Source organism: Rhinatrema bivittatum, chromosome 4 (assembly GCF_901001135.1).
Source record: "Rhinatrema bivittatum chromosome 4, aRhiBiv1.1, whole genome shotgun sequence".
NCBI classification, from domain to species: domain Eukaryota; kingdom Metazoa; phylum Chordata; class Amphibia; order Gymnophiona; family Rhinatrematidae; genus Rhinatrema; species Rhinatrema bivittatum.
Genome location: NC_042618.1, coordinates 458,152,273 through 458,173,215, shown reverse-complemented (window position 1 = coordinate 458,173,215; position 20,943 = coordinate 458,152,273). Strand labels below are relative to the sequence as shown.

The 20,943-nt window shown below is 45.5% G+C and overlaps 1 protein-coding gene across 5 annotated transcripts in view; it reads right to left on the bottom strand.

Annotated features, from left to right (window-relative positions):
• The window catches only part of PPP1R12A (protein phosphatase 1 regulatory subunit 12A), a 306,305-nt gene extending 301,288 nt beyond the window's left edge, over nt 1-5,017 (bottom strand). Inside the window, exon 1 of one of the 5 annotated variants that reach the window (XM_029597125.1) lies at nt 4,552-5,017. In XM_029597125.1, coding sequence (XP_029452985.1) covers nt 4,552-4,788 — 237 coding nt within the window. In that variant the 5' untranslated portion in view covers nt 4,789-5,017. The remainder of the gene's footprint in view (nt 1-4,551) is intronic. The other 4 variants (XM_029597123.1, XM_029597121.1, XM_029597122.1 and 1 more) reach the window with 4 other exon arrangements.
• Nucleotides 5,018-20,943: the final 15,926 nt, after the last annotated feature.

The following is a 20,943-nucleotide window of genomic DNA, read 5'->3' as shown; positions in this document are numbered from 1 at the left end:
TTAAACCCTTTTGTGATAAAGACCTTTTTCTGTGTACTGTTTGGGAGTGCCAGGACTAGGCCTGGCACTCTGACTAGAGACTTGGAGGAGTCCATAGCAGCGGTGTGCAAGAGCTGTACGAGTGGACAGACAGTGGTATATGAGCGGAGAGGGAGTCCTGAGGTCCAGCAAAGCCCACACAGAGTGCTGAGCGGAGGGGCGTGATCGTGACAATATGCACTCGCCAAAAAGCATATATGTGCCTTCAGAACATGTTCTGAAATACCTACCAAATTAGTGTCAGTGAGGAAAAAAAGCAACAGTATGTAAATCACTCAATGTTTAATATTTATGGGGGGGTGAAGATAAGTATATTACTTCTGTATAAATATAAAATTGGCAATATTTATTCTTCATTTTACAAATATCTAAATTACTGACCCAGTTAAATAGTATGTAATACAGACATCCAATTTACAAATCAATCTTGGTTTTGATGAAGTTACAATACTTTTGAGTTCAAGGAAAAAATATGCATAAAATGGAGTTTGCTGATTGCTTCTACAGAATTTATATTGATTTTAGGAAGGCAGTCAAGACTTGTGCAGGCTTTTACTTAGAAAAAATAGAAACATGATGTTAGGGAGAAAAAAAACAAAACCTTGTATGGCCTATCTAGTCTGCCCATCCACACAATCCCTACCACTCTTTCAGATGCCTTGTACCAACCTATCCTGAATTCAGATACTCTTGTCCGCACCTCCAGTAAAAAAAAAAAAAAAAAGTTATTCCATGTACCCATCACCATTTCTGTTAAGAAAAAGTTTCCTTAGATTACTCTTGATGCCATTCTCTTTCAACCTCTTCCCATGAGCCCGTTCCACAGTTCTGTTTATGGATTCAGTTGCTTGTTGGTTTTTTTGTTTTGCAATTTTCAGTTTAACTAAGTTGTATACGTTTTACTGGTTATTTTTAATCAATCGAAATACAGATTTTTTTTTTTTTAGTAAAAGGCTCCTAAATAAAAAAGCAGTTTCATTCTTAAAAACTGCTCTTATCTACCAACTCCGTGTGGAAGGCAATATTGCAAGTTAGCCAACTCCTGATCCTTGCAGCTTACAATCTAGTCAAGATAGATGAGACACAAAAACAAGGGGAGGGGACGGGACACGGGACACCCACATACCACCACCCCCCTCCCCCAAGAGTATGGGTAGTTGAGGAACAATTCTGAAGCTCCAGGGTATAGTGGACAAAGCAGGGAAGGTCTGTGTGGGGGGAAAAAAAATATAGGTGAGGAGGTGGTTTGAATTGGGAAGAAGTTGTATAAGGGAAGAAAAAGAATAGGGACAAGTAATGTAAATCTAAGGGGGCCCTGAATTCCTTGAAATTTTTCAGAATTAAAAAGGGTAGAGATGTCAATTGATATTTTGCCCCATGGAGACTATAAAAAGAAAGCTGGCACTGGGGTAGGTGGGATTATAATGGAGGATGTAGTAAACCAACTACAAGGAGATGGAGCAAAAGCAACTAGTTGGCAGTTCTGGCATTTTTCTGAGAATATATATCTTTTACCTCAGTTGAATTTTACAAAATGAATGCTACAAGTTTTAATGGTAACTTGTGCTACTGACTGACCACACAAAAGATGCTCATTTTGAATCATCTGGTTTAACTTAAAAGGAAGCAGCACAATATCGCATTTTATAATGTTAAGATGAAACTTGTGTCCAACATGCAGGTGGAGAAGCACCTGTGCAAGAGCAATACCATGATCACTTTTACAATTAACAGGAGAAGAAAGATTGAGAGCTCTTCTGATATACTGATCTTCATAAAAGGCAATTTTGAGCAAGTGTTGAGAGAACTAGGAAAACAGACTAAAAACACTAAGATTATAACCAAGAAACTACATACAAATGGATGTTAAAAAAAAAAAAAAGTTTGCTGTAGTGAAAAACATGTCTCTGCGAAAAACATTTTAAAAATACTAAGTCAACTTATAGTAAAACACCTCACTCAACTCTGCATAAGAGAAAATACATCCAGAGATCATATCACTTCTCCAACCATATAAAGCCTTGATAAGACCACATACGGTGTACAGTCTACATTCAGTTTTGGTCTCTTGAAGGAATCTGTTTGAGCTAAAAAATAAAGCACCCTAATTAAGAGACTGGAACATTTACCATATGAGGAAAGACTAGAACAGCTAGAAATGTTTACCTTGGAAAGAAGGAGTGTTCCCTCTAGGATGGTCTCTAGTGTGCCAGGATAAGGAAAACAGCAGAACTGTGCGTAAAGCAGATGCCTTCACCCTTTCATCTCTAAACATTTCATTAACTGAACTCTATGCCTTTTGTTCTAGTTCAGTTTTAATATGAACTAGAAAATAGGATTTGAGAGATTTGTTAAATAAATGCCCACCTTTGCATACCCCTGAAACCATATTTGTCCATTAATTGTGTTAATTATGAATGTCACTTGTGACCTGTACATGGACCAACAGTATATAAAAATGTCTAAATAAGCAATGCAGGCTGCCCATAAACTGAGTCAGGTCAGAGCAGGTTGTTACTGTCAATGTTAATATACCGGCTGGAGAAGCTCTAGCGCTTTCCATATAAATTTGGGGAGGAGACCAAGAGGCAGTATATAATACCTGAAAGGTCTGTACAGATGCTATACAGAAAAAAGGGCCCATCAAGCTACAAAAAAAACAAACCCCAAAAACCTAACTTTAATAACTAATTTACTGTTGGGCACATCAAGTTACAGAAACTGTCTTAAATGAGGTTGAGCAGACGTGACATTTAAAGAGACTTCATAAGCATACAATGAAATAAGTGATTTAGTGATATAAAAATCACCAATGAATAGAATGAACTACATACACCAGAAGGCAAGTAGAGGCAAAGGATGCAAGGTTCAAGTCTAAAAAGCTATGTAAACCAAGCAAGATTATAATTTTGCATTGGCACTGACTGGCATTACAGAATTGCCAATGTAATCTAGAGAAAAAAATAGAAGAGATGATGTAGCTTTCTGTTTTGCACATATCAAGTGGATTGTTCTGGAACAGAAATGCATTCACAGAAGGTAGTTATGTTGCTCTGCCAACTTTGAGCAGTTATGTGGGAGGCTGAATGGGCTCATACAAGAGGTAACTAAGAACAGAGTGGGTGAATGCCTGAGCCACAGAAGACTAGTACAAATTTTTTACTTAAGTGATTTATAGGAAAGAGAGGTAGACATCTTTGATAGGAGGTTAGTAGGGATACTTGCATTCTGGTACTCAGATTTACAGGATGTTTTAAAAGTGTTTTCAAGTTGAATAATTAAAATGATGAAAAATGCTAAAAAAAAAAAAGTTTAAAAAATTAACAGAACAAAGATTTTAAATGCCCCACCTGAAAGAAAACAATGCCATACTGTCTCGAGAAATAATCTGAAAACTCCAGGATAATATACTTTAACAAGCTAACCTTTAAATCTTTGGCTACTGTTCCAGTTTAGCATGCCTGCTCCGTTTACCTTAGCCTACAAGAAACGTTGGCACATGGCTTGGTGTTGATAGTAGCAAAACAGAGACTACACAATCAATACCACAAAATGAATTACAGGTTCAAATGACAGCTTTCCCTCAAAACAGGAAACAGCCTTGCACCAAAAAAGGCGAAAGGCGAGAGGCGGGGGGGGTAACGAAGGGAACAACGAGGTCAAAAGCAAACAGCGGCAAAAAAAGACAGCCAAGTTACACGCTTTTCTGGCTCTCCCGGTAAATAGTCAGCCGGTTCAGTGAAAGAGAGAGGAGTGACAGCGCCCGCTCCGGCATCATCGGAACGGGAGGAAGCAGAGCGCGCGCCGGCCGCCTCGGGCTCCAGACGCGGCACTCGCTCTTACCGCCGCTGACCCCAGATCGCCCTTTCCTTATTTGGGTAACACTGGGCTTCCCGGCCCGCCGGCAGGAAAAACATGCCCAACGCATCCATTCTGCAAGAACCGCAGCCAGCGGCAAACCCAACCTGACAGGAGCCGCTTTCCTGGGGTGCGGCTAAGTGCATGCACCGGCGGCGAAAGGAACGGAAGGCCCCAGCTCGCTCGCGCTGAGGAGGGGGAAGAGAAGAGGAGGGGAAAGCAGCAACAACCCCTCCCCTCCTCCGTGCACGGGCGGGGGGGGGGGGGACGCGGAGGCAGTCTCCCTCCCCCGAGAACCTTTCCGGGAGCTCACCTGTGCCTCCAACTAATAAGAGAAGTCAGGCCGCGACCCTCCAAGCCGTCTGTGTCACCGGCGCTCTCGTCCGCGACCGCACACAGGAGGAGACACGAATGGCAACAGTCAGTCACCCACCCGGGTCAGGCGAGCGCTGCAGCCTCACCCCCGGCAGTCGGAGGCCTGCGGGCAGGGGCGCAGGCGCTCCCCCCTCCCCGACACACCTCGCGGCCTCCGCGGCGAGCAGAGAAGGGGGCGCGACGAACCTCTCCGCGGGACGCACAGAGAGGCGGCGAGCAGAGAAGGGGGCGCGACGAACCTCTCCGCGGGACGCACAGAGAGGCGGCGTGCACACGAACCTGATGCAAGGCGGTGAGCCCGTCCACATTCGCGTAGTTGATGTCGGCGCCGCGGTCCAGCAGCTTGTGGACCTCCTCGGTGTCGCCGCTGGAACAGGCGGCCAGGAAGACGGCGCCGTCGTCGAACTTCACCTTGGTCTTCTTCCGCTTGACGATGGGAGGCTCCAGGTCCGTCTCGGAGCCGATCCATCGCTTCAGCTGCTCGTTCCGCTTCTGCTTGGCATCCGCCATCTTCATCCCCCTCCTGCCTGCCTCTTATCCCAGGGAGGGAGGATATACCCTGTACAGCCAGTATCCCACAGAGCACCGGGGCCACGGAGCGACTCGCCCACTCGCTTCTCCCTACCCGCCGCCGCCTTGGCCGCGGTACGCGAGCGCGCAGACGCCTAATTAACATAACACCGCGAGACTTTTCAGCGTCGGACGGCGTAAGGAGAAGCCGCATGCACAAGCGCAATGCGCCGGGTCGAGTTCGGGTAGCTGCAGGCGGGCGGGGTCACGTGACCGCTGGCCGGCGTGGGGCTTCGCGCTGCGCGTGCGCTGAGGTTTCTGGAGTGAAAAGTTTTGGGGGGGGGAGCGTTATCTCATTCCAAGTCTTAGGAAACAGGACAGAATGTATCCCCTGGTGTGTTCATGGATATGAAGTGCTGCTTTCTTAGGGAAATCGCAAGCACAAGGACAGGCAAAAGCAGGCATGGTTCACCCTGACACCTATGACATAATTGTTGACAACCTCACTTCCCCGCCGTCTCAAGGGACTGAAACAGCTTAGCTTTCAAAGTGCAGAGTCCTTCATAAGTGAGATCATTGTCATTTCATCCTCTCTCTTGTTCTCACCCATCTTTCGCTTACCTCTCCATTTGTCTCTTGCACCATTTTTTATTGTAGCTCTTACACCTCATTCTTTCTTGTCGCCACTTGTGTCTCCGTCTCTTTAATTCCTTCATCTCCCTTTTTTCTATTGCACACTGACTCCAGGGAGATAGGCCTAAGGGGAGCTAATTTTTCAACGAGTAGTCACTTTCCTCCTCATAAATGTGAACATTATATTTTATTGCCATATAATTGTTAAAAACGTGCATCTTTAAAATGTGAAAAAGTTGGTAGGTCTAGTGTTATGCTGTTATGTCTCACAATTTCAGCTTCTGAGAATTTGTTTTAAGACTACAGCAAAATTAGCAGATCTCCAGTACATTCCCTTAAAAGTTTCTAATAGCACTAAAAGCTCACAATATGATAAAAGTAAGAGTTGCTTCCCATATTTCTTGTGTGTTTGTCTCGATTAATAAAAGCACTCTACTAGATTTCTTCTTTGTCTTATTTGAGCAGCATCAGCAACTTTTGATGCAGCATAGCTGCAGTGTTCAATACTGTACTAGATATAGTTGGCATATCATGCATACAACATACTGTGGTGCAGGGGACCAATATTCAGGTATCATGGTTAATGGGGTGCATATATGTCATAAATGTGCATTCCTTGCTAGCATAGATTGGGTACTGAAGGAGGCCTTTAACAGTTAATTGGCAATGAGGAGCCTGTTACCCTGGGGAAGAGAGTAGTCCCCAAAAGCTTTGTGTGAAAGGTGATGTAATTTTTATTATTGGTATATCATCCTGCTTTCATTAAAGATCGGCTGCTCGTATTGGAATCTAAGATGTACAGTATTGGGTAGCTCTATCACAAGTATCTGTCAATCAGTATATAAGCATTCTAGTGATGGGAGTGGCTAAATAATTTCCAAACAATATTTATAATTTTGTATATTCTGCCTTTCGTGTCACTTCAAAGTGGCTTACATTCAGGTACTATAGGTATTTCCCTATCTGGAGAGGGCTTACTTGCAATCTAAGGGCCTCATTTACTAAACGTTTTTTCCGTAGACCCAAAATGGGAGAAAAGCCTTCATAAATCAGGCCCTAAATTTGTACCAGAGGCAATGGAGGGTGAAGTGACTTGCCCAAGGTCATAAGGAGTGGCAGTGGGAATGGAACTCATCTGTTCCTTAGAGTCTCCCAGAGGTTTTGCAAGTTTGCTGGGGTTTTGTTCATTCCCCCTCGGGCCATAAAATTATTTATAAGTCGGTGCTACTCTTGCCATCCTTCCCCGCCTTCCTGAACTTCCCAGGGAGTGAGCTCTTTCATGCGGGAAGAGAAAATCCTCTGTGGCCCAGGTGATGGAGAGACCGTTCTATGGTGACGGAATCTTTCTGGGGAGGTGTTCTCCTCATGGACAGACAAGCTAGGCTCAGACTGGGTATTCAAATCATATTTTCTGATTATTTCCAAAAGGTCAATCATTGTCCCACGAACATTTAGCAAATTTAAACTGTACAGTTGAACCATTTACATGGTTTCTCTGCTGGGGTGCTGGTATCCATCTTTCTATCTCCTGGGAGGAAGCTTGATACTGCCTACTCATCTGTGCAATAGCCCAGTAGAGAGAGAATCCTAGTGGGGGGGGGGGGGGGTGTCTCACACCACGAAAAGATCCTACCTAAGGCCAAAGTTCAGTCTGACACTAACAGCCTGTGTCCAGATCCCTTTGGGAGTCTCCCAAGGCTTGAGGTTGTAACCTTGATGGACCTCTCAGCTCACAGCTCTCTTATCTCCTTCACCAGGTTGTGCAGCGGGGTGGGAAAAAACCTCCACACAAACAAAAAAAGGAGAAAAATCCAAAAGTCTCTATCCAAAGCATCTCATACTGGGTAGTGCTATCACTGATCTTGCTTCCTCTACGGAGTAGAGTGGGGTGCTCACAGATCTCCAGCTCAGGATTGGAAGGGTTGCTCCTTTCCCAAGGCACAGAGTGTTCCCCAAAATAAGAAAGCTTATCAAAAACTGGATCAAAATCTACAAAAACCTCTACAAAAGGGAGGCAGACCCTCTCAGTCAGGGAGTGAACTGAGAAGGGATCTCCTCTACACACAACGCAAACACCAAACTGGGTTAGTGGGCCCAACCCAGCAGGAAGAAAAGAAAAGCACTCTTTACTCCTTAAAACCCAACTCAAAACTGAATTCACACTGTACCTTTAGCTTTGTCTATGCTCCAGGGAGATCCAATCACAGTCAGCTCAGTGGAGAGACTGAAAGAGAATGGAAAATTCCAAGCTGTTACTAGTCCAGATGGTAAGGGACCTAGGGCTATCTAGTGACAAACTGAAGGTTTGGTCACACAAGTATTTTTTTCTTTGTTCCTAATGTATTGTTTCTGTCTAGGCATGAGGAGAAATTCACTCTATGCACCTGTTACATCGAGAGCACAATAAAAATCAGTAATGGGCAATACAATCAAATATTTTAAGAACATAAAAAGTGCCAAATCAGGTTAGACCAATGGTACATCACATTTGTCTCTAACAATAGCCGGGAGGAAAAACAAAAAAACATAGATCCAAAGTCCTTAAAATTCTTTATTATGGTAAACACAGGTTGCAATTGCCCAACTCTGGCGGAGTTTCGCCTGCTTGAACAGGGCTGCTTCAGGGGCTCTAAAGTGTAAACGAACATTTAAATACCACATAAAAGCTTATATAAAAAACATATAATATCCCATAAATAATATAAAGCAAAGGAGGTAATAACATATATATAAAAACATTAAACTACATCTAAAACAAATATAATAAAATTGATGCGGACATAAAAAATGAATAAATAATATAAATTATGTAAATTATTTTGCAAAGAAAAAACACATATATATCTACATACACATGACGAGACTATGGCATTAAGATGAAAGCTGATAGAATAGTAAATTTAATATCTGTGCACACTGGGCCGGATTTTAAGAATTACGCGCGGGCAAAGATTTGTGCACGCACAAATCTACGCCCGATTTTATCACATGTACGCGCAGCCGCGCGCATGTTATAAAATCTGGGGGCGGCGCACACAAGGAGAGCCCCGATGGCTTTCCCTGTTCCCTTGGAGTGGCCTCGGAGGGAACTTTCCTTCCGCCCCTCCACCTTCCCCTCCCTTCCCCTATCTACCTTGCGCGCGTCGCCAGGCCTATGTAAAATAGGCTCAGCGCGCGCAGGAGCAGATCTTAAAGGGTTACGCGCGTATATTACGCACGTAACTCTTTTAAACTCCGCCCCACTATGTATTGTTCAAAAAGTGTGGTTGCAGATTATATTAAATAATAATTATCTATCAACATTCTTTTTGTAGCGCAAAAATAGGAACCTATTGAAATAGTAAACCCATGAACTGGTGAACTGATTATAAATTACGATCACTTGTACAATTGATAATTAGATGTAACTTGTGGATAGAAGACCCGCTCGATCCTTTCCCCCCCCCCCCCCCCCCCCCCCCCCCCCGCTGAAAACAATACACTACACAATACAGATGGGATTAAATAGGCCGCAGTTTATTGCTATAACTAAACCCGAGCCCTTACAAACAGTATATATATCACCCCAAACTTCCCCCTCCCCCTCCTCCCCTTTCCTCCCCTTTCTTCACCACCGTTTCCCTAATGGTGAAGTAACAATACCTTCCCCCCCTCTCGCTCACTCCGCCTCATACCAGCGAGAGTAAGCTAGCTACCGAGAACCAAGCCCCTTAGTTCTTCGGTTCCCCCGTGCAGTGGCCACCCCCTGGCTACATGGGGCTTGCCCCCCTTTCCCCCCCCCCCCCTCCTTTTGCCACCCCCCTTGGGCTCGGGTTTTTCCGCTTCACTGTGACAAATAACAATCATTGCAACATTGAACAATCTTTACAATCACACAAACAAAAAACAGGGTGGGCGGGAGGGAAACAAGACTTGCCGCCTGCCTCTCCCCGCCTATCTGTACCGTTACCCGAAAACGTTCATCCTTTGTATCCCACTCTTCCCTTCTATTGGCCCCTCTAATACTGCTCCTCCCTTCCTATTGGCCACCCTTCCCGCCTTCTCCAGAAACCCTCCTCCCCTCTTTTGCCTGTCCTCTATTCTCGCTGCTTCTCCCCAAGTTATACTCGCTGCGCAAGACCAGCTTTCCCAGCTTCCCTTTTAAAAATAATCTTTATATTCTATTAAATATTTGCATATTTTTAAGTTCGTAGTTGATTTTAATTAGGCCCGAGGGGAGCCTCGATGGCTTTCCCCGTTCCCAAAATCGGAGCGGCCTTGCAGGGAACTTTTTTTTGGTCCCCCCCCACGATCCCCTCCCTTCCCCTATCTAACCCACCCCCCAGCCCTAACTAAATCACCCCCCTATCTTTGTTTCCGAAGTTACGCCTGCCCAAGGCAGGCGTAACTTGCGCGCGCCGGCCAGCTGCTGGTACACCATCCCCCAGCACAGACCACTGTGCCGGAGGACTCGGCCACGCCCCCGGCCCTGCCCCCAGACCGCCCCTTTCTCGAAGCCCTGGGACATACGCGCGTCCCGGGGCTTGCGCGCACCTCCAAGCCTATGCAAAATAGGCTCGGCGCGTGCAGGGGTAGGTTTTCGGAGGTTACATGCATATATTGGGGTAGATTTTCAGAGCCCTGCTCGCCTAAATCCGCCCAAAACCGGGCGGATTTAGGCGAGCAGGGCCCTGCGCGCCGGGAAGCCTATTTTACATAGGCCTCCCGGCGCGCGCAGAGCCCCGGGACTCGCGTAAGTCCCGGGGTTCTCGGAGGGGGGCGTGTCGGGGGGCGGGGCTGGAGCGCGCGGCGTTCCGGGGGCGTGTCGGCAGCGTTTTGGGGGCGGGTACGGGGCGTGGCTACGGCCCGGGGGCGTGGCCGCGCCCTCCGTACCCGCCCCCAGGTCGCGGCCCGGCGCGCAGCAGGCCCGCTGGCGCGCGGGGATTTACGTCTCCCTCCGGGAGGCGTAAATCCCCCGACAAAGGTAAGGGGGGGGTGTAGACAGGGCCGGGTGGGTGGGTTAGGTAGGGGAAGGGAGGGTAAGGTGAGGGGAGGGCAAAGGAAAGTTCCCTCCGAGGCCGCTCCGATTTCGGAGCGGCCTTGGAGGGAACGGGGGGAGGCAGCGCGGCTCGGCGCGCGCAGGCTATACAAAATCGATAGCCTTGCGCGCGCCGATCCAGGATTTTAGTGGATACGCGCGGCTCCGCGCGTATCTACTAAAATCCAGCGTACTTTTGCTTGAGTCTGATGCGCAAGCAAAAGTAGGCTGATCGCGCTTCTTTTAAAATCTACCCCAGTACGCGTGTAACCCTTTGAAAATCTACCTCTATGCGCGTAAATCCTCCTGGATTTATGCGCGTAGGGCTTTTAAAATCTGCCCCTTAGCTTTGTGGTCAACTTATGTCATTTAAAAAAATAAGAAATCACAGTTAGTGGTCGGTATAATAAACATAAGATTGTATTTACCCAATTATTAAGAATGAGTTATATTGATCTGATAGCTATTAAAATTAAATAAAAAGATTATTAATGTTATTATTTATTATTTATTTAGCATTTTTATATACCGACTTTCCAGAATTACTGATCAATTCGGTTTACATTCTAACAATAACATTGACAAGTAAATGTCTTACAATGAAAGTAAATGTCTTACAATGAAAGTCCCCTCCGAGGCCGCTCCGAAATCGGAGCGGCCTCGGAGGGGACTTTCCTTCAGCCTATCCCCCCCTTCCCCTCCCTTCCTCTACCTAACCCACCCCCCGGCCCTATCTACACCCCTCCCCTACCTTTGTTGAGGCAGGCGTAACTTTGCGCGCGCCGGGCCAGCTGCCGCGCACCATGTTCCGGTCCGGGGGTTGGTCCAGTGGTCGCGGCCACGCCCCCGGAACGCCCCGGGCCGAAACCACACCCGTGGCTCCGCCCCAGATGACGCGCCGGCTGCGTCACGCCCCCGACACGCCCATCAATGCCGCGCGGATCGCGACACGCCCCCGACACGCCCCCCCAGGAAAGCCCGACACGCCCCCCCAGGAAAGCCCTGGGTCTTACGTACATCCCGGGGCTTTGCACGCGCCGGAAGCCTATGCATCATAGGCTCGGCGCACGCAGCGGGTGTTTGGGGCAGGTTTTCGGGGGGAACGCGCATACCCCTTTGAAAATCTACCCCATAATTTGTAATCATTAAATTTATGATGTGCCAGGATTGAATGTTCAACTAATGGTTTTGACTCCACTCTCCTATTAACACTACTTCTGTGTTCAGTTACCCTCTTGTTGAATTGTCTGATCGTTTTACAAATGTACATTTTATTACAAGAACAGATAGCATAAATAACTCCTTTACTTTTACAATTAGTAAAACTCTTTAATTTGAAATCGTATTCAATCCTGGAATACTCAAATTATCTATTTTCTTATTAACATTGCACACAGAGCAATTACCACACAGACGGTGGCCTGAGGGTTTAATGTCTTTTATTTGTCATCCATTTCCACTTTAAAAGGTCTTTGTTTGCTAACCTCTAATGAGTTAGCAAGGAACCTCAACAGGACTTGCTTCGGCAGTCTATGATACTTGCAACAACGATCCGAGTCAGCTAGGGGAATCTCTCTCCACTGCTCGGTCTTTTCAAACTTACCAGGAGTACCCACTCCACGGGGGCTCTGCTCTCTCTTCTTGATTTCAGATTGCCAAGATGGGATCCGGTACTCGCTCCTCGAGGGCCTGCGTCGCAGACGTGAACACAGTGAGTTTGATTGTAGATAGGAATCGGTACTCGCTCCACGAGGGCCTACATTCCTATAGCTCTGAAGAATCCCTTCCGTCCAAGACGTTATCGCAGGTATGGAGATCGAGAATTCTATTGGCAAGATTGCAGATAGGAACCGGTACTCACTCCACGAGGGCCCATGTTCCTAGAATCCTTTACAGACTCTCTTCTACTCTAGAAGCCATTCCATATACAACTATTGTGAGTTCTTATTATAGACTGTTTGTGGGAACCAGTGCTCACCTACGGCTTCTGTTCCTAAATATACTGAAGACTCTCTGTGGCATAGAGACCCTTGCAGACATCTACTATTGTGAGTGTACCATCTTGTATCCAGTATACCCTGTTTACTCACTACTTCTAGTCTCTCTCTACAGCTCAGCGACCCAGAGATTATATTCCAGTATCAGAGGGACTTCAGCCCTGCCAAACACATCGACTCACTTCTGCCACCTCTGGTGGTCCAGCTTCCAGCCTAATAAAGAACTATTGTGTTTATCTCATATTCTAGCCTAGCCGGTGGTTCCTCTCAGGATCTCCTCCTGGGGGCGCTGTCATCTGCCATCGGCCCAGGGATTCACCATTTTCTCAAGTGGTCATTCCTTACACTACTATCACTCTGTGGGAGCCAACCACTACCGACCACTAACCCCGCTTACAGAAGTATTGTATAGATAGCTACCTTCTCTTTCTATGAGACTTGCCAGCAGCCTATATATATAACAGATTGCTACCCCGTAGTGGAGGCATGATAGATTGCTATTTCTGTAGCGAAGTACCATATACCTATTGTTAGCTCCTCTCCTCAGAAGAGTATCATTGAACAGATTGCCAAATCCTCTTCCTGGGGAGTTGATCCATAACAGATTGCCATCTCCTTCCTTACAGGAGCATCTAACAGCAGTTCGCTAACAGATTACTACTCCGCCCTCCTGGCGGGATAAGCATTACAGATAGCTAACTCCTCCCTTCTGGAGGAGCAGATCATGACAGATTGCTAACTCCTCCTCCTTTCAGGAGAAAAGCAGAATAGATTGCTAACTCCGCCCTCCTGGCGGGGTGAGAGATAACAGATTGCTAGCTCCTCCCCTCTGGAGGAGGAGAGCATAATACCGACACAGCGGCAATGGCCGCTCTGTCGGAGGCCTCTGGCCCCACCCCAGCCCTGCCCCCGGACCGTCCAACCCCACCCCCTTTTGTAAAGCCCCGGGACTTACACGCATCCTGAGGCTTTAAGCACGTCGCTGGGCCTTTTTAAAATAGGCCCGGCGAGCATAAGCCAGGTTACACACGTAAATCCTCTGGATTTACATGCGTAACCTTTTTAAAATCCGGCCCTTAGCATGTTTATTGGCAATCAGCAAATTCTTATCTTTAAAGCTAGATAATACTTGCATAACAGGCCAGTATTTATTCAAAATAGTAATGATACTATGTGACATATGTGTGTAAGTGATAGGACAGACAATTTTGTCATTTGATTTTTTATTCCTAACAATAGAAGGTCCGGGTCTCCTGGAAGCACCCAGCAGAAACTAATGGAGAGTTCCATTTCCTGTTGTTCACTCTCCAAAATAAGAGGTGTCAATTCTCACGCCGGCTGAACTAATAATTGATAACGGATGTGGCCTCCAGAAACTTGGTCAAATCTTTTTTAAATCCAACTGTACTATTAAGTTTGACTACAGCCTATGGCAACAAATTCCACAACTTAATTGTACGTTGACTGAAAAAATACTTTCTTTTTTTTTTGTTAATTATCTGTTTATTAACTTTTCAAAATAAAATATAAAGCAATACATCTCTGTAAAGTAAGTTATTTGAGATCTTTGCCAGGAAATAGATATCAAGAAATAATAGTCTCTGAAAAACATATCAAAACAAGTTTCCATCTCAATCATATGAATACACTACCTCTTATTGAATAAGGGGGTAAAAAACATAGAAATGACGGCAGAAGATGACCAAACTGCCCATCTAGTCTGCCCAGCAAGCTATGCACTTGCTGGGCAGACTAGGCTTTAGAAAATTACTCGCGTTGTTTAAATTTGAGGGTCACAAATTTTCCTAAAGTATTGGGTTCTCCTCTATCTGTTATAATTAGGAAATACTTTACAGAGAATTTAAAAATTCCCTTAGAAAAAATACCAGTGTTGAGTAAAAATATATTTCTCCCATTTCAAGGGAAGCAGGGTTCAATAATTGTTCCTAATAATCTGTCACAATTGAGTGATTTGACTGCTTTCTTGGAAGCTTCTTCAGAAGAGGCTCTCGAGAGAGCAACTCTCTTGATTACCTATCTTTCTTTTCAGGATCGAAATCTAGTAATGAGGCACTATTTTTAAAACTTCAATACTTCCTTCTATGATGGCCCTGTTAGGATCTATCACGACTTTTCTAAAGCTACACAAGATCGCCGTAAGGCTTTCTTAAATATGCAAAAAGAAGTAGTGGACAGTGGAGCCTCATTCCTTTTACTTTACCCCTGTAGGTGTGTGGTAAAGAAAGGAAGCCATACCTATATCTTTTTCAATCCAGAACAAATGAGTAGTTTTCTAAAGAGCCAGAAGACCCCGCAGACTTGATAAACATCTGTCCATTAGGGTATTAGAAATACAAATGGGTGTGGTATAAGTCACAGTATTTCTTTTTTCTATGTATGTAATGGTAATTCTCCTGATTTTTACGGAGCGGCAGTAGCCACAGAGGCAGTAGCCACAGAGGCATTCACAGAGCGGGATGCCAGTGGTTGGTGTTCCACCTTCACGGAGCGGAAGGATGGAGGGCTGCCGTCTCCAAAAAAATAAATAAATAAATAAAAAACAAGGGTGAGTAAGAGTATGGGGCAGGGGTGTGGCCTGCTTGTTGCAGCGGTTGCTACCCCTAATTGAGCTGGATGTTCACTTGGATGCAGATACGGAACTGCTCTCTACATTGGTGGTGGGGTGGAGGGGAATTAGGGCTGGAGGGTACTGGAAGCCAATAGTAACAGGTGGGAGAGAGAAAAAAGAGGTGTGTGGTAAAGAAAGGAAGCCATACCTATATCTTTTTCAATCCAGAACAAATGAGTAGTTTTCTAAAGAGCCAGAAGACCCCGCAGACTTGATAAACATCTGTCCATTAGGGTATTAGAAATACAAATGGGTGTGGTATAAGTCACAGTATTTCTTTTTTCTATGTATGTAATGGTAATTCTCCTGATTTTTACGGAGCGGCAGTAGCCACAGAGGCAGTAGCCACAGAGGCATTCACAGAGCGGGATGCCAGTGGTTGGTGTTCCACCTTCACGGAGCGGAAGGATGGAGGGCTGCCGTCTCCAAAAAAATAAATAAATAAATAAAAAACAAGGGTGAGTAAGAGTATGGGGCAGGGGTGTGGCCTGCTTGTTGCAGCGGTTGCTACCCCTAATTGAGCTGGATGTTCACTTGGATGCAGATACGGAGCTGCTCTCTACATTGGTGGTGGGGTGGAGGGGAATTAGGGCTGGAGGGTACTGGAAGCCAATAGTAACAGGTGGGAGAGCCTCTGTGGCTACTGCCGCTCCGTAAAAATCAGGAGAATTACCATTACATACATAGAAAAAAGAAATACTGTGACTTATACCACACCCATTTGTATTTCTAATACCCTAATGGAGACGGCAGCCCTCCATCCTTCCGCTCCGTGAAGGTGGAACACCAACCACTGGCATCCCGCTCTGTGAATGCCTCTGTGGCTACTGCCTCTGTGGCTACTGCCGCTCCGTAAAAATCAGGAGAATTACCATTACATACATAGAAAAAAGAAATACTGTGACTTATACCACACCCATTTGTATTTCTAATACCCTAATGGACAGATGTTTATCAAGTCTGCGGGGTCTTCTGGCTCTTTAGAAAACTACTCATTTGTTCTGGATTGAAAAAGATATAGGTATGGCTTCCTTTCTTTACCACACACCTACAGGGGTAAAGTAAAAGGAATGAGGCTCCACTGTCCACTACTTCTTTTTGCATATTTAAGAAAGCCTTACGGCGATCTTGTGTAGCTTTAGAAAAGTCGTGATAGATCCTAACAGGGCCATCATAGAAGGAAGTATTGAAGTTTTAAAAATAGTGCCTCATTACTAGATTTCGATCCTGAAAAGAAAGATAGGTAATCAAGAGAGTTGCTCTCTCGAGAGCCTCTTCTGAAGAAGCTTCCAAGAAAGCAGTCAAATCACTCAATTGTGACAGATTATTAGGAACAATTATTGAACCCTGCTTCCCTTGAAATGGGAGAAATATATTTTTACTCAACACTGGTATTTTTTCTAAGGGAATTTTTAAATTCTCTGTAAAGTATTTCCTAATTATAACAGATAGAGGAGAACCCAATACTTTAGGAAAATTTGTGACCCTCAAATTTAAACAACGCGAGTAATTTTCTAAAGCTTCAATTCTCCTTACAGAATTTAAACGCTCTCGAATTATTGAGGCATTTACTAGCTGTACATTCTTTATATCAGAACCCATAGATTGCATTGTAAGATAATGTTCTGAAAGTATTCTTTGATGGTCACCAGCCACTAATTCTAATTTTGTTGAGACAGCTTCCAAACGCTGAGATTGTTCCTGAAGAGTCTGCATAAACCCCGCAGTCAAGTCCCATAGGGAGTCCAAAGTCACTACTGCTGGTCTCGTCACAATCTGAGGGGAGATTGAGGTATTTGTATTCCCAGGAAATACATTCTCCAGCTGTTGTTGACCTCCCTGCTGGGAGACTGGTATCTGTAATCCTCCTACAACTTCTGCATTCACTATAGATGTCAACTGTGTGCTATTCTTTTCAATCTCCCTAACTGGGCTTGACTCCAAACTTCCTTCCACCGGGAGACTAGCCTCTATATTAGCTCTCTCCCAAGATTTAGTGTCCAACCCAGGATAAAGCTGTAGTGTTCTAGGGTCAGGCGGTGTAAGTGAAATCTCCCCGGGCGAAAGGGATACTCCTCTACCCAAATCGCCAATGAGGCTTACCCGCGTTGGATCGGGAGTGGATACTACAAAGTCCGTGATGACCCGTTGGTCCAATGGAAGTGAAGTTTCCAAAGGGAAAATCCCTTCCTCTTATGTGGCATTTCAAAAAGGTAAGTTAATCAGAAATTCTTAGAAATTTGGACCATCTAGAGACTATGTTGTAATAAGTCACTATTTACGTTTTTCCCCTTGTGGGGACTGCAGATTCCGGGAGGAGACAAAGTAACCACTTGAGATAAATGTTCAATTTCTTGAACAAAGCTGTGTGCCCCTTTGGCGTGAGCGGCTTCAGCCGCGTGCCGGCAGCTACTGCGCACCACTGCCAGGCCAATTTTATGGGCTTCCTTCAGCTTCAGGCAGAAATGACGTCAGCGTCCCGTTCCTGCACCAAGATTTCCAGAGTTCAACGGCGCCAAAGCTCTCCTTCAACAGGCGATGTTCCCCTCAGAGCGGTTTACTCCTTACCTCACAGGTAAGTGTTAGTGTACGAGGTAGTTGTGGGTGGATCCTTGGGCCGGTGGCAGACCACGCCCCCGGGGGAAGATCCCGAGAGGTACCACCGGTCAGGCTCAGAGTATGGAGACAGACACACACTAGTTCTTTTATTAGACAGTATATGGAACCACCAGAGGTGGCAGTAGTGAGCTGGAACGCCAGGCTGGGCTGTAGTCCCTCAGATACTGGAACAGCGATCCTGGATAACTGAGCTGTAGAGAAACTGAATATAGTGAGTATGCAAGGTATGCAGAGATCAGGAGCAGGTCCTTGATGGTAACACTCACACAATAGTCTCTTATAAGCAGCCCAGGAGTTAGAAAGGATTAGGCCCTCGAGGAGCGAGTACCTGGTTCCAGGGAATGCTCTGAGAAAGAGATGGTAACTCACTGGTGTAGTAGGCAGCGATGACTTCCAGGCAGAAGTAGTATTCAGTAGCAAGTCCGAGTATGTGGGCCCTCGAGAAGCGTGGGCCCTGTGGTCTGAAAAGCAAAGAGAAAGCGAGGCCCCCGAGGAGCGGGTACCCCTGGTAAGTCTGAGGAGGCAGAGTAGCAAGGAAATCTTGAAGTAACCTATCCTTTGCTAACTCGATTAGTTAGCGATTTCAGAGACCTTAAATATCCGGTGGAGATGACGTCACCTCAGGGGGACGCCCCTGAGGTTCGCGCCATTGCTGGTACTTGAGTCAGGGCCGCACCGTGCGCGTGCCCTTAGGCTGCTAGAAAACATGACGGAGTGCAGCGTCTAGCCGGTCCGGGGACACCAGAAGAGAACGGCACGATGACGCCACGGCAGCCAAACCTCCAACAGGCAAAGAGGGAGTCGCCAAAGAGGTAAGGTGGGCATAGTGGAGATGTCGGGCAGCAACGGTCGCAACAGTAAGTCAGTCCTGGTCTATGTGCTGCTGCCAGGCCGATTTTATGGGCTTCCTTCAGCTTCAGGCGGAAATGACGTCAGCGTCCTGTTCCTGCACCAAGGTTTCCGGAGTTCAACGGTGCTAAAGCTCTCCTTCAAAAGGCGATGTTCCCCTCAGAGCGGTTTACGTCTCACCTCACAGGCAAGTCAGTCCCGGTCTGTGCACCACTGCCAGGCCAATTTTATGGGCTTCCTTCGGCTTCAAGCGGAAATGATGTCAGCATCCCATTCCTGCACCAAGGTTTCCGGAGTTCAACGGCGCCAAAGCTCTCCTTCAACAGGCGATGTTCTCAGAGCAGTTTACTCCTCACCTCACAGGCAAGTCAGACCCCGAAAAAATAATTTCTTAAATTTGTTTTAAGTCTGCTACTAGTTAATTTAGTTGTTCAAATACTGACTGACATATGTAAATAATAGGGATGTGAATCGGGTGCCCAATCATTCCCACTATCGGGACCATCTGGCCACGGGAAAAAATTGTTTTCCCTCGTTTCCCCGGTTTTTTTTTTAGTGAAAAATCGTTTTTCGGGTTAGTGCGCAATAACGAGAGTTAGTGCGCACTAACAAAAATAGCAAAAAATAACAAAAAGTAACAAAAATAAACGTTTTTTGTTAGTGCGCACTAACCCGAAAAACGATTTTTATGAAAAATCGGGGGTAAAATTGATCGTTTCCTTCTTTTAACCGATTTTTAACGAATTTAGAAATATCGTACAATATTTCAATTCGTTAGAAAAACGATTCACATCCTTAGTAAATAAATGTTTCATAGAATTGATGCATTACTGTTTCTGGTTCATTATTTGCAATGAATGTCTATTTTGACTCGTTTAGAAAATCTGTAACATCACACTACTAATTTCATATTGCAAGTTTGTAGAGAATAAATCAACCTGTTAGAAAAGTCAACATTTTTATTATTCCTAATAAACTTAAGAAAGAAATTAGCCACATATTTTAGAAGGACAAGAACTGGCAACTTAATGTAGTGCTTGACCAGTTGCAGGGAGGTCCTGTGAGTGGCCACACTCATCCCAGGATGTTGTCAGCCCACCCCGATGCCATGCTTTGTCCCACGCGGTGGGGATGCCGTCAGTCTCTGCCTTCCTCCAGCCCACTTGTACTGCTTCTAGGCAAGCGTGCACCAGCCTATTAAGGCTCCATGGTGGGAAAGCCCTGAAGCAGCGCCTCCTGATGATGTCACGCAGCTGGATATTTAAACCGCAGCTGTGCTTTCTTCTGTGCCTCAGCATCAGGTCCTCCTGCAGCCTTGCAGTGCATGTTGCTTTCAATGCCTCATTACCTTGTTACCTTGCCTGCTTTGCCTTGCCTTGTCTTACCTGTGGTCCCCTTCCCCTGCCTCTCCATGGCTGGACCTACTTTGCCCTCCTGCTTCCTGCCTTGTCTCTGTTCCCTGTATCTTACTTTGTCCATGTGTTTCTGCCGGATTCTTGGTTCTGATCTCTGCTATGGACTTCGACTAATGTTCTGACCTTGGCCTATACCTAGATACTGTTTCTCACTGCCAGACCTGACCCATGCCTGTGTCTCGACTTTGTCTGACCACTTCTTGCAGGACTCTCGCCTAAGCCCTGCAGGTCCCTGGAAACCAAAGGCTCAACCTGTGGAGATTGGGGCTGCGATAGGTGAAGCCCCAGCTCCAGTCCTAGCAAGAGCGAATCCACCAGCTGTCAGCATGGGCCTAGCAGGCAAACCTGCTAGGCTGCATCAACCAAGCCACAGCCCAAAGGCTAACATTCATGATACTTAAACAGGAAAAAGAGCAGTTTTAAATGACATGAAGGTTGACAGCTGATGTAATAAAGCAACAGGAAAAGCTAAAAGTGTGTTCAGAAGCATAAGTGGAGGTACCATATTCAACCCATAGATCAATAGTGAAACCCCCCCACCTCAAGTACTGTGTTCAGTTCTGGAGGCCATGTTCTTTGATTCAGACCAATTAGAGACATTCTTACAGAACAGAGAGGTTCCTTCAATTATTTCTTCTTAATAGTCCGAGGGTTATGAGTGTAAGAAAATCAAGCGGATAGATAGAAATTAACTTGTAATTTCCTATTGTATATTCTAATATAACAGTCCCCAGTTGAGGTCTTATCTGAACCGATTTTTCCTATGTTTGTATGTTTCAGTTATTTTATGTTGAGATGAAGAAAATATGTTCAATATTGCATGAATGTCAAATTTTTGTTTGGCTAAAGATTTGAAAATTGAAAATAAAGAATAATAAAAAAAAAATCTTCAGAGAGATAGCCATGTAAGTGTTGTAGCAAAAACGTCAGGAGTCGAGTGGCATTTTATAGACTAACTAATTTATCAAAGCCTGAGCTTTTGAGGGCAGAGTTTGTGACTCT